The 15103-nt window shown below is 38.0% G+C and overlaps 1 protein-coding gene across 1 annotated transcript in view; it reads right to left on the bottom strand.

Moving 5' to 3' along the window:
* Window positions 1-7148: 7148 nt before the first annotated feature.
* Window positions 7149-15103, bottom strand: part of LOC137500463 (uncharacterized) — a 123612-nt gene continuing 115657 nt past the window's right edge. Inside the window, exon 8 of the mRNA XM_068227361.1 lies at window positions 7149-7384. Within this exon, the coding sequence (XP_068083462.1) occupies window positions 7149-7384 (236 nt within the window). The remainder of the gene's footprint in view (window positions 7385-15103) is intronic.

Below are 15103 nucleotides of genomic sequence, written 5' to 3'. Positions count from 1 at the left end.
AAATCCTCACTGCTATAGAGTGAAGAGAATCCCATATTACCAGGTAGTATCATAAGCTTCCTCCAGGTCAAAAAACATGGCAACTAGAAGTTCCTTCCTCCTGAATGGCAGTCTCCATTCTGACCAGATGATCAGTGATAGACCACTGAAAGCAGAAATCACACTGGTAGTTAGACAAGAGACCTTCTTTTTCCATGGCCCACACAAGATGCCGTTTAACCATCCTTTCAAATAGCGTACATAGGCCATTTGTAAGGCATATTGGCCTGTAACTATCCAATAGTTTTGGATCTTTACCTGGCTTGGGAATTGGTATCACAATTCCCTCATGCCATTGAGTTGGAAACACAACCTCACTCCATATTCTGTTGAATAGGGTGAAGATATCTTTGAGACATCTTTCACTTACATGCTTCAGCATTTGATTGTGGATTTTGTCCTGTGCAGGAGCCATGTCTCTGCATAGTGCGAGTGCACTCTGCAACTCCCACTCTATGAAAGGCATGTTGTAGGGATGCGAAGCACTAGAGGCGAAAGAGAGATGGTGTGCCGCTGCTTCGTGCTTAATTGGAAGAAATGCAGAGTCGTTTCTCCCAGAGCTGGACGTATCTGCGAAATGTGACGCGATGTTGTCTGCAATGACTGAAGGAATCGTAACTACTGTATATCTGCATTAATGGAGATTCTGGGGATTGAGGGCAAATTCTGTACTCCAACAATACGGTGGAGTTTTTCCACACTCGTGATAATGGATTATATGCCATCATGGAAGACACATACTTTTCCCATGTAGCTTTCTTACTTTCTCAAATCAAAAAACGAGCCTTCGCATGCAAACACTTAAATGTGATATGATTGGCCATCGTAGGATTCCGATGATAATGCTTAAAAGCCCGCCGGCGATCACGTGTGGCTGCTGCAATTTCGTTGGTCCACCATGGGACCTGTTTCCTGCAAGGAATACTGGATGAGGAAAGAATTGTTTTCTCTGCAGCAGCTAGAATTTCAGTAGTAATGGAAGAAATGTGGTCGTCAACAGACTCCAGCATGTCATCGGCCATCACTGCGTGTTTGGAAAATTCTGGCCAATTTGCCCGCCGAAGTAACCAGCGCTTGGGTACTTCAGACTGTCTTTGATTCAAGAGAGATAATCAGTAAGAGGATTTCATACATTTTCTTTCAATTCAAATAATAAAATAATGGCAGATGGTCTCTGAGAAGGCCTCGTGCAGGTCTTTTGAATTGGCAGCTTATAGGTAATATGCGTGACTGTGAGGATGGGGATTTCCTAAAGATAAATTCTAGTGTTGATGATGGCACAGAAGGTTAAAATTGCCAACCCGAATGGGTACTGTACCGAGAACTCCTTGGACCAAAGGCTATGTCCTGTTACACATGATATTAAATGTGTATTATCATCACATCATAATGGACCCCATATTAGCTATGGAGCCAGACTTCAATTCAAATAAGAGCCTCAGAACCCAAGATACTCAGCTAAGATACCAGTATGAGCAGACCTATGTCAGGTATGACGGCTTATGGCTTGATGATGGGTAGAGTTGTGCGAATGTGACCAGTCTCATAGAAGACAGAAAGTGGGTCCACATACCAAAAAGTGTGAAGAACTAGTGGACTTCATGGCAAGAAGAAAAATAGCAATCCTGCGCTGAGTGAGACCAAACAGAAAGGTAAAGGGAAGAAGAAGTTGCAAAAACCATATACCCTACACTGGTAACAATAAAAAGATAAGGAATGGATTTGGATTCATCATGGTGATAATATCCCTTTCAGACCGAGTACGCACAATTGTGCGGGTTCGTATTTTAGTTATCCCTGACCGTATTTGATGTTTTTTCGGCGCTACACCAGACTGCAGTGATTGTGCAGGACACATGGCATGTATTTCAATTGATTTTAGTATGCGCTTAACCGCCAGGGCGAAGGAAGAAGAGTTTAAAAAGCACAGTTGATCGGCGAGATGGCAGGAAGCAGTAGTGCCGAAAGTAAGTATTTATTTACTGCGTTTATATTAATCTAGAAGCTTTACTGAATACCGGAATATATTCAATGAAGTGTGTACATTGGTTAGTGAACGTAAATTTTGCAGCTACACCATCGTACGTGATACAACGAGGTTTTGAATTTTGATACGCACAATTGTGTGGGTCCTGTTTTTAGGATGTTAGTTTTTATTTTGTAAAATAAACTATTAATATGTGTATTGAGCAGCATTTTAGTCAGTTCTTGACGTACATAAAAAAATTCACACCTCCAGTTTTCTTTCAGGTCTGAAAGGGATACGGAACGTATCACTGACATCCTATATGTAAATGAAATGGCAATAAAGTGCATCTATGAAAGGAAAAGCTATGCTGGTGCAGGTATATATACCTCAGACTGGGAGTAACCTGGATATTAAAACCCCATTCCTGGGTTATCTAGAAAAAACCATCCATGAAGATAGAGTCATCATCATATGAGACCTATATGCACAGATCGAGACACACAGGACTGGACAGGGGAAGGTGATGGGACCATATGTACATGATGAAAGAATTTCTGAAGGTGAACATCTTCTTGACTTCTGCATGAGGAATGGCTTGGAGGTGAAAAAACAGCTAATTCAAGAGAAGAGTCAATTGCAAGGTCATGAGATAGAATTGGGAATGACAGGACTGTAATAGATTATGTCAACACAGATGAAGAAAGGAGTATGCTTCAGACAGATGTCAAAGTAATACCTAATGCAAGCCCTGACAATAACTACTGGTTATTAGTAGCAGATCTGCAAGACTTTCATGTATCAAAAATACTGATCCAGAAGATGCCTAAAGATCAAGGTGCAGGAACTTCAGAAAACAGACAAGGGAGCCAACCATCAGGACTAGATAAGAGGTCAATTGCCAAGAGATGAAATGAAGAGTGGAGATGAAGAATGGGTCAGGCTGATAACATTCTGAGGATCAAAAGGATAGTTCAAGAAGAAAAGACAAAGAGTTGGGAGATTTTTGCACAGAAATTGGAGAAAGATAGCAGAGACAACATGAAGTTACCATACAGTGTGGTCAGAGGCAAAAGGAAACAAATGGATACCATCAAGGCACTTGAAGATGAAAATGGAAACATCGCCAGAAAAGAATGTGATATCAGAGAGCTCCTGAAGAACCATTTCAGTCACCCAATGAATGTATTATAAAATAATTTTGTGTGGCTATTTCCAGCCAGGTGCAGCCCTTGTAAGGCAGACCCTCCGATGAGGGTGGGCGGCATCTGCCATGTGTAGGTAACTGCGTGTTATTGTGGTGGAGGACAGTGTTATGTGTTGTGTGTGAGTTGCAGGGATGTTGGGGACAGCACAAACACCCAGCCCCCGGGCCACTGGAATTAATCAATGAAGGTTAAAATCCCCGACCCGGCTGGGAATCGAACCTGGGACCCTCTGAACCGAAGGCCAGTACGCTGACCATTCAGCCAACGAGTCAGACAATGTATCATAAGAAAAGAGAAATATAGAACCAGATGTGGAAGTCTACTCAGAGGAGCCCCTTACCACCCAGACAGAAACAGAAGCAGTATTAAGAACTCTGCATAAAGGAAAATTACCACGAGAGGATGAAGTGAATGCAAACATGATCAAAGCAGTAGGAGTAAAGAGTGTGTAGTGTGGAAGGATAACAACGTACTGTGTCTGCAGACTGGAATATGGGTGTTATCATTCCTGTGACATCTGAATGTGCAATTCTATGAGGCTGTTAAATCCTAACTCACATTTGAACTACACTCGCACCGGTGCCATTCAACGAATGATTGAACGCAGACCTTTTGTGCCAAATCCATTACGAACCTACATTTTCGAGTGTGTCTCATGTGTTTTTTGCATTTATCGAATCCAAACTCACGCTTGTGCAATTCTTGTCTCACCCTTTACAGCTGTTTTTTGAACTGGCGCTTATTGAATAAGTGATTTCAATCCCTAACTGCCAAATTTCACCTCAACCCAAATATTTTTATAATGTTATGTACATTTTTGAGAAGATTGTGTTTATTGAAATATAACCTATGTTTTGTACTACACTCGTGGCAGGCAACATTCAATGGAAGAGTGTCTGAAATAATTTAAATCTCCAATGCCAATCATCTCGTACTTCTGCATGGTTTTGTTACAGTTTATATGTTTATATGTTTTATTGTTTAAGTGATTATGTTATCTCATGTTTATACAATTTTGACTCACGCTTCATGACCACTTTGAAACTGACATCGTACTTCGCGTCTTCATGTTCTCTCATTTAATCACACTAATGTAACACCTTGTAACATAAATGTCTACATGCTAGCCTATTTCCCACATTTTGGCTGAAGATGACGCCAAACAGCGTCGAAACTAGTTCCAAGTGTAAATATATGTTGTAAATAAACTATAACATTTATTTGTATTGAAAAGGTGGACCCTTTTAAGTTTCCTATCTTCCATTCTCAGTTTAATATGGATAAAAATGAAATACTTTGATTTAAAAGAATAGCATATTTCAGTATCAATCTTAGCATTTGTGTATTAGTAGCCATCACAGTAAGGAAAGAGTTTGATATTGTGCAAGATCTAGTCATTGACTGTGATGGAAGAAGCTGCCTGGTTGGAATTTGGTATAGACTGGTAAAGACCTATTTTTCTGTCCATGATTTTTGCCCACCTGGTGCCAACGATCATTATGGTCTGATACTGTGGTTGGGTCTCCATCCGAGGCTCGTTTGATTGTTGAAAGCAATTCGAAGATGCTACCACTGACTCGCTAGGCCTACTATGGATCTTCGCGTTGATACTTTGTTATGCACTAGATGGTCAGTGTCTGACACGCATTTCCTCATGTCAGTTAAGTCTATGGTTTACCCGCCAATACTCGGGAGGCTGATTGCAGTGGTTGCCCACTGGGCGATGTGGTCGCCACATCCCTACGCCTTACTCCAGAAGATCCAAAAAGCAAGACTGAAGTGGTTTGGTCATGTGAAAAGAATAAGTGCCAACAGGTCTGCAAGAAAGGAGTATGAAAGATAAATCAGGGGAAAGAGACCAGTGGGCAGACCTAGAGAAAAATGGACAGACTTAGTGAAGAAGGATGTAGAGGAGAGAGGTCAGGATTGCGAGCGGTTTGTGAACGAAGAATGGTTCATGGACAGAACAAAATGGAAGGGGCTCATATACCACACCTGGGAAATTGGAGTTGGTCAACAATGATGATGATGATGATGATGATGATGATGATGATGACTGTGGTAGGGTAATTCAAATACCATTCAAGGAAAAAATTTCACCATCAGAATATTGGCCGGCATGGTAGGTGAGGTGGTAGTGTACAATTTCTAATCCTTAGATTGCATGCCAAAATCCTTAGTTCATTTCCAAACCTCTCCACAGTGTTCATACGGAGTGAGGGCATATGATGCTGTTCATGGTGATTTGTTGATTGGATAGGGACATTAAACCTTGAGCAGATCCCTGTGTTATTTGACAGGAGTTGACTATGTGCTGACATCAGGTTCCACTCTCTCCCACAGGATGGAAATCAATGAAAGAGGAAGGTGTGCAAATGGATTCTTTAAGAGTGTGGGAGGATTGATATGGAACAGGGCTGTAACACAGAGATGTAAAGGAATTATCTAAAAGAGTTATTATGTGCCAATTTTGACATATGGATCAGAAATATGGGTGATCAAGGAGAGAAATAAAAGTAGAATACAAGCAGTGGAAATGAAGTTTCAAAGGTGTCGAGTAGGTTTAACAAGAACGTACAGGGTAAGATATGAGAGAGTTTGGGAAATGGTAAATGAGGTATCTCTATAGGAAAAGATAGAAACATCAAGGCTACAATGGCATGGACATGTTAAGAGAATGGGAGAAGAGAGGGTACCAACAAACATGTTAGAAATAGAGTTGAAGGGAAGGAGACCTAAAGGAAGACCAAGTGACAGTTGGCTGAAAGGTGTAAAGATGAGCATCAAGGCAAGACTGGACGACAATGAGTGAAGAGAAATGGTGGATGGAAAGAAAACAATGTTCCAAGCAGAACCAGCTGGTGGTTGGAAACTGCTCCAGATGATGATGACCCGTATAGTAAGTACTTTGTATATATTGCATTAAAGTATCTGCTGTAATTAAATGTGTCTAATTATGTTACTGATAGATTATATACAATTTCTTTGAGGGGGCCCAATTTTGTTTCCTGCAGGTGGGCCCATATCATATTTGTTACGCCTCTGAGGATGGGAGACTGTTTTTGTCCTTTTATGTTTTCTTGTTTATCTTTCCCTCTTTCTGTTGTTCCTTCCATCCAAGCTGACCTATCATTGTGCTTATCATATTGCTTATTGCTGATCACATTTCCATCTTTCTAAACCTGTCTAAAGACTATACATACTAGTTTACTGGTATCTATGGAAGTGGAGAAGAGGAAGACTTGTAAAGACATCATCATAACTAATATAATCACATAACTTAGAAAAATAAGATGTGAAACACAGAGATACTTACTAGCTTGATAATAATTCTCTACTCCAGGAGGATTTTCCACTTCTTTTGTCTGTGTTCCTCCACAGACTTTCACAGCGTGCCCTAAAATAAGATATAAATCTTGATTTCCATTATTGTAACATAGATAAGAGGGATAAAATGATGGTTAAAATTTATTGAATAAATATAATTCTGAATTTTAGTTTAGAATTTTTGAAATTTGTTCTTATTCTTCATAATACTAATCAAGCAGGTTTACAAAAGTATTTTTTAATATCTATATAACCTAAGATACAAACAACATAATATATGATAAATAGTGATGGCTGTCTGTAAAGTGAGTTATGGTGTAAACCAGTTTATCCGGTTGAACAGAACTAAAAAACCAAATACAGTAGAGTCTCGATAATCCAAGGTAATTGTGGGGGAAAGTACCTCGGATTTGGAATAACTTGGACTACACAGAGCAACAGAATGAAAATTTTGAAACATGAAAGAAATAGGCGGTGACTGAAGCTAAGGACCTGTATTGTCATTTCTTACAGTTTTATAACATGGATTAAGGTTATTTTTTGAAAAAGTCCTTAATCGACTTCTGTTTCTGAATGTTGCAGCATTTCTGTGCAGCAATGCCATGTCATCATTCAAAGAGCAATGTGTCAGAGGGAGTTGCCTCTGGTTGTTGTTCCATGTGGTGTAGAGCCACCTCCAACACAGTGAGACCCTGGCTATGAGACACCTTTGGTGCAATCTCTTCTGAAACTTCTTCCCCGCTATATTCTGTTGGTTTATTCAACATTTCAATGATCGATGCGTCTGTAAGTTCATACTGTTCATCACTCTTCATCCATTCCATAACTTCAATTTCACTAGCATCTTTACATCCAGGTATCTGTGAGATTAGATCTGACAAGTTAGATATGTCATCATCATTGTTGTCCTCGGAGTTATTGTCAGCAAACACAGCACTTCTTAAAATCTTCTTCTATGATTTCATGAGTGTCTCTGGCGTCACTTCTTCCCATGATTCTGCTAACCAATACACTATGTCCCTCATGGTTATCTGTTTGTGGAAGTTCATGATTTCACTACGTTCTGTTGCTTCTAGGAATGAATGTAGTAGCAGGCGGTGCAATAATTTTTTTTTTTTTAGACATTCCAAAATGCCCTGATCTGTAGGTTGTATCAAACTTGCTACATTAGGGAGAAAATATAAAGCATGAATTCCATCCTATACTAGTGCCTTGGATTTCCGAGACTATACTTTATTGCTGAATATGACAAATGATGTTAGGAGAGAGATTTAAGAAAAGAAAGAAGAGATGTAGTGTAAAGGCATATGGTATGTAAAAGAAATAAGTAATAAAAACAAACCTCTAAACATCCAAATGGCTATTGAAATTCACTTAGCAGAGAGATACAACCCACTTAACATTATCGAGCAATAGTCCGACAGGAAATTCACACTACGCAATGAACATATCTAAGTGGTACGAACTATTTCAACTGTGCTAGCTGTTGTTTAAGGGGGTACCCTACTATGATTTGGATCTAAGTGGTCAAAAAAATAAAAATGAGATTTTGGTACAAGTAGACACTCCTAACTTTGGGGCAAATGATAGTACTCGTTCTTTGCAAATCCACCTATTTTTTAAGGTCCTGAGGAAACATTTAAATCACACCTGCACATCGCTTTAACTGAGTACCACACTCTAGCTTTGCTTTCTTTCTCAAAAGTAACTTTTTCTAGAGTTCAATATGCTCCACACAAACCATTTTTTACCTAGTTAATTTCAAATTTTGACCAAATGTGCACCTATACATTGTTCATAATTTTTAATATACATTCTTTTAAATGTTTGAAAATTTTCAGAAATATCTGAGACAATTCATGGAAAAAGCAACTCTTGTTTAGATGCTATGTCACATATGAACAAAAATGTTGTTGAGTTTTAATCAGTTATAAGTCAGGCTAAAATTAACAAAGATAGAAAATTCAATGTGATGGATGACATGCAACAGGAACTGCAGATTAACCTAAGTATTCAAAGAACTCTCGTAGCACATTTTTATAATTACAGCTAACAATTTTCTTTTACAGCAAAGTGACAAGTTTACTGCTCATAAGCATATCTTTAAATGATTTTATATAATATTTTTCTTATGTAACTTTTATGTTATGTGATTTAAGGGATACAGATGTGTACAGTTGATTGTATGATGCATGTCATTCTGTGTTTCAAATAATTTCTATTTCAGCTCTTATGGTACTGAAAAGCATGGTTTGTAACCAATCTGATAATGGTGGAATTAATAAAAATGGTCAATTGGTAGGATATACCTATATATTAATGGTAAATAATGCATTTTGTTTCAAAATATAAGTAGAATATTTCTCAAAAGTTTCTTCAGGATATGTCAGTTGTCTTTACAGTCACTGGAGACATCATGGCTCATTCTAAATTTTGCCCAGAGAAGTCAGATGCCTTTCATGACACCATGTGATTTTTCTGGTTAAAATTCTGACCCAAACTTCAGTCATCTGGGTGGAAAGTTAGTAGCTAAGCCATTGCACTAAAATCTAAAATTTGAAATTTGAAGCAAGCTGTTATATTTAAAAACAGAGATTTTCACTTCAACTAATTAATAATAATATTCACTTGAAGTGTTTGTCCTATCCTGTAACAATGATGAAACTAATAGGGTAATAAAAAGTATGAGAAAAATGAAAACTTCATAACTGTAGGTATGTTCTATAAAAGGCTGAGGAAGATCTATAATGGTGCTGAATCTGTATTCATTGTCAAAAATAAAATTAATAAATAAGGTTCTTTCAAAACGAATGATCCAGGAGCTGAATAAGTGAACATGCAACACCATCACAAGTAGTCATATTACTAACTATAGCTGAGTTGAGGCTGTTTGCTCAGTAATAATGCCAAGAGTTTCAGTATCCTTATATTCCATAGTTTCCCATTTTCATATTAGGCAGATGATGGGGCTGTGCCTTAATTAAGGCCACAGTTGTTTCCTTCCCATTCCTATCCCATCATCACCATAAGACCTATCTGTGTTGGCGCAAAGTAAAACAAACTGTTAACATCCTTACATTTATATCTTCTTATCGTTATTGTCATCATTATCGGCATTGTGCATCAGTGTTATTATGTGTTCTTAGATGGCTGAGCTCAGTCACAATCTCTGTTGCAATGCTGGTCCATTAAATCTAACAAAGCTCCCTGCTGTAAAGCATGGCAGTAATTTGTACTCTTATTTTCTCATTCTTTTCTACATTGCCTTTCATCAATCTTCTGTATTCATCACTATTGTTTAAAATGTTGTTGGCCCTCATCGCCACATTAGCTGATCAGACACTTCATCATCCTCACAGCTGCTAATGCCAATTTGGTCCTCTTCATATTAGACTTTAGAATCTCCTTGTATTCCTTATTCTGTTCTTCCCAATTACGCTGTTCATTCATCAATTGAGAATACATTTTCTAGTTTTGGAAGGCATGTGTTAGACATGTGGGTGATGTGCAGTAGCAGTGATTAAGTGGGCGGGGGGCAGTCTATCTAGTGTCTATTACTTTGTTAGTGTGTAGTCAAATACTAAATTACTTTTTAATTGTAAATTACTTCATACTTCTATTCAATTGTAATACATGTGTAATTATTGTTCCGTTGGTGAAAGTTTTATTGTATAGTATAAATTTTACCACACATAAGCTTGTAGACTGTCAGCCTTTATGTCTATCAAAATTTGCTCAGAGAGCATAAAAAACTTGCCATTTTATAGTTTTTTTTCTTTTTATTCTTTTTTTTTTCAATTTTGATATCTGCCCCCTCTGTTTGACAATCAGTGCCTCAGTGCTCATGGTACTGACCTCTTCCAAGAGATTAATAGTTGTTTGAATGTCCTTCTGTAAGTAGTCCAAGTCTCTCATCCATAAGTAACTTTTGGTGTCTCTTCTTCTTTCTTTTATCAATTTTGGCCAGCTGTGGACCTCGTAAATAACTTCTCATGATTTAAACTTTCTTTGGCGCCAGTACTCCTTCAACCTCCTGCTTGCTGCTTATTTTCTTTCAGCCGTCCATTGTTGTTTCTTCTTGCTCGCTGTTTCTGGCTCTAGGAAACCCTTAAATGTGTGTAACTTTCTTCTGAAGGTGGTTCTATTGTGGATGTCTTGATGTGTGATGTTCATTTCTTGCAAATCCTTCTTCGTGTTAACAAACCATTTTTCATAAGAGCTGCCTTTCCTATTGGGCTTATTGAAGTGGTTAAAGATTTTCTTGGCAAGTCTGTCATCAGGCATTCTTGAAATATGTCCAAAAAATTTAACTCTTCGCTTTCGAATTACATCTGAAATCCTACTGCATGTTTTATATATTTCTTTGTTACTGTGTAATCGATATGTGTCAGTACATTTCTTTGGACCAAGGATTTTTCTTAGAATCTCTCCTTCCTTCTTCTCAATTTCTTCAGTGTCTTTCCTGGTTGTTAATCCCAGCATTCTGAAGCATACAAGCACTCTGGTTGAATTACTGCCTGATAGTGGCGTAGTTTTGTCCTAATAGAGATCGCTTTCTTGTTGTATGTGTTTTTTGTAAGGTGGAATGCAAGCTCCATTTTTCTGGCTCTGTCGCAGTTTGCTTCTTTATCAAGCCCATTAGGTCATACATATCAGAGATTTTTCAAAGAGGCAACTAAACGTCACACTTGTGCATCTTCAGCAGTACTGTATTTTAGTATCTGTCAAAAGGTAACTACCAAAGTAAGGAAAGTGTTCAATATTGTGAAGGTTTTGGCATTAACCGTGGTGGAATAAGTTATCTTGTTGTATGGTAGTTTGAAGCAGGTTGGTAAAAACTTATACCTGTTAATGTCAAGTTCTAACCTGATATTTGTACTTGTATCTAAGAATCTATAATCAGCGACCTTGCAGAACTTGAGATATCATTATATTTGTCAGCCAGTGAATGCCTATAATGATGATAATATGCTTACTTAAATGAATTGAAAATAGTTTTGTAAGTCATCCTGTGTGCTGAATAGAACAATATTGTCATCTGTCTACTGGAGTGTGATCAGAAAGGTTGAGGATACTTCAGTTTTTTTGTTGTTGATGTTTTTATTTTTTACAATTGGCTTTATGTCACACCAACACAGATAGGTCTTATGGCGATGATAGAATAGGAAAGGGCTAGGAATGGGAGGAGTGGGAAGGAAGCAACCTGGCCTTAATAAGGTACAGCCCCAGCATTTACATGGCCATTTTTCCAGTATGCCAAGATTAAATAATGCACAATCAAATCTATATGCTATTCCTAGAATTTTCTGAATGAACTAAGAATTTAATTTTGCATGACTATTACAGCATTGTAATCTGCAGGCTTTCTGTCTGAGCAGCAGTCACTTGGTATGCCAAGTCCCTGCAGGGCTGTTGCACCATGGGGCGTATTATAGCATAATGTAGCCAGTAATGGTGGGCAGCATCTGGTATGGGGAAAAACTGCACAGTAACAGAGGCAGTGTAAACAGGAATGTTAAGGATATAATAAACACCCCATCTGAGTCACAGGAATTAACTACATATGATTCAAATCCAGAAAACCATCCATGGATTTAGCGCGGAACCCTGTGGTTCAAAGACTACTCTTATCTATCATTGTTTTTATCCTTATACATGCTCCAATCCTTGTCCCTAGTTTTCTAGGTTTGATTTACAAAATTATCAGTTTGTTGCACATAGAATGTTAGATCGTTCAGCCAAGGAATCAGTCATGAACTGACAAGAAATGGTACCAATCAATATGCTATTACTACTACTAATTCCAGGACACTGGAAACAACAGTAACCTCTCTGTTTTAAAGACCTCCTGAGCTGGATTTTATATTAAGTACACAGCCTGTTTCTATCATTCTTATCATTCATTTTAAAGGAAATATTAATTAAAGTGTGAGGCATCCAACAATGAAGGTCAGAAACAAATTAACAAGTAAAGGACCAAATACTTTTCTCTTATCTTTGGTGCTCCTTCTTACCTGTCTTTGTTTTTATCATCATACACAGTATTATTCTTGTCCCTAGCTTCCTAGTTTTGATTGATAGAAAGTATCAGATTGTTGCACATGGAATGTTAGATTTTGAGATTAAACAACACTGACAGCTTATGGCAGTGGGAAGCACATCCCTACATGTGTCAATGGAATCATTTGAGTTGGAGTTTGTGGTTTGTTCTGATACTCTGCACTTCTCTGCTCTAGCTGCCTGGTGGCCATGATCGTTAAGGTGTTGAAGTCTAAACAGTCTGACACAGAGGTTAGTCAGTTTGAGTCCCATTGGTCGGAAAAATTTTCACCATCAGAATGTTGGCTGGCAGGGTAGGGGAGGTGGTGGTATACTATTTCTAATCACTAGATTGTGTGCCAAGCCTGGATTAAATTCCAAACCTCTCTACAGTGCTCATATGGAGTGAGGGCATCTGACACTGTTGATGGTGATTCGTCTGTCTGATGATAACATTAAGCCATGAGCAGATCACTGGGTGCTATTTGACAGGAGTAGGCTATGTGCAGGCACTGAGTTTCAACTTCTTCCTTCCTGAAAGACCACAATATGAAGATAAAGTTGGAATTCAAGAAGAAATATTGGGGCAAATATTTATTTGTAGGAAGGGGAGTTAGGGATTGGAATAACTTACCAAGGGAGATGTTCAATGAATTTCCAATTTCTTTGCAATCATTTAAGAAAAGGCTAGGAAAAACACAGATCCTGGGTGACTGCCCTAAATGCAGATCAGGATTGATTGATTGATAGATAGATAGATAGATAGATAGATAGATAGATAGATAGATAGATAGATAGATAGATAGATAGATAGATAGATAGATAGATAGATAGATAGATAGATAGATAGATAGATAGATAGATAGATAGATATTGCATCATTCATTTCATCTCAAATGTTTTCAAAGAACTTGGAAATTTATCGAACATTTCCATTGATAATGTATACCAATGTCTTACCCATTGTCCTATAAATGAATATTTGCCACAATCTGTCCTATTGAATTCCAACTTTTTCATATTATGATCTTTCCTACTTTTAAAAGTTCCACTCAAGCTTATTCATCTAGTAAAGTCATTCCACGCCAACTCTCCAATGGCGGCTCAAAATGTACCACATAGTCGAGTATCTCATCTCCTTACACCCAAGTCTTCCCAGTGCAAAGTTTTGAACATTTTCATAACAGTATTCCTTTGTCAGAAATCATTCAGAACAAATCATGCTGCTTTCCTCTGGATCTTTTCTGGTTCTCGTATCAAGTAGTCTTGGTGTTAATCCCATACACTGGGACCAGACTCTAATTAGAGTCTTACCAGATACTTATATGCTCTCTCCTTTACATCCTTAGTACAACCCCTAAATACTCTCATAACCATGTGAAGAGATCTGTAAACTTTCTTAACAACCTCATTAATACGATTACCCCAATGAAGATCATTCCTTATATTAACACCAACTTTTCCTCTTGGTGAAAGTTACAACGTGACTTTTCATCTCATTTACCATCATACCATCATCCGCTGTCCATCTAACAACATTATCAAAATACCCCTGCAGTCATTCACAATCATGCAGTTTATTTACTACTCTATACAGTATAACATCATCCGCAAATCTGCGATTCCAGATCTTTACTTATATAATTTATATTATATAAGAAAATGTAAAGGTCCAATAATGCTGCCCTGTGGGACTCCACTGCTAATTAATATAGGATGAGATAATGCTTCAACTACCCTGATTCTCTGAGTTCTATTTTCTAGAAATGTAACCACCCATTCAATCATTATTTTGTCTAGTCCAATAGCCCTCATTTTCATCAGTAATCTCCTATGATCTATCCAATCAAAGGCCTTGGATAGGTCAATAGTGATACAGTCCATTTGACTTCCTGCATCTAAAATATCTGCTATATCTTGCTGGAATCCTACAAGTTGAGCTTACTGGAATAAACTTTCCTAAGGCTGAACAGCCTTCTATCAAACTAGATAGTAATTTTGCAAACGATCAGAAAGAATGCTTTCCCAGAGCTTACAAACAACACCTGTGAGTCTGACTGTCTTGTAATTACCCACTTTATGTTTGTTACGCTTTTCTTTGTAAACTGGAGCTAGACTCATTTGATATCACTCCTTTGTGCACTATATGCCAACCTTTAGCTTTTAATATATCCCAGCTGCTTTTCTAGATTTCAACTTTTGTGTCTTTTTGTAAATGTCTTTATTATCATAGGTAAATTTCAGTAATTCACCAGTATTAAGTCACCTCCTCTATCTGGGTATTATTTTTACATCCAGCTACCTTTACATACTGCTGGCTGAATATTTCTGCCTTTTGTAAGTACTCTCAAATACACTCTCCTTGGCTGTGAGCTTGCATCCGGGAGATAGTGGGTTCGAATCCCACAGTCGGCAGCCCTGAAAATGGTTTTCTGTGGTTTCCCATTTTCACACCAGGCAACTGCTGGGGGCTGTACCTTAATTAAGGCCACAGCCGCTTCCTTCCAACTTCTAGGCCTTTCCT

The sequence above is a fragment of the Anabrus simplex genome, chromosome 4 (assembly GCF_040414725.1).
Source record: "Anabrus simplex isolate iqAnaSimp1 chromosome 4, ASM4041472v1, whole genome shotgun sequence".
Lineage (NCBI taxonomy): Eukaryota > Metazoa > Arthropoda > Insecta > Orthoptera > Tettigoniidae > Anabrus > Anabrus simplex.
The sequence above is the reverse complement of the archived record's forward strand: the minus strand, read 5'-3'. Positions and strand labels throughout refer to the sequence as shown.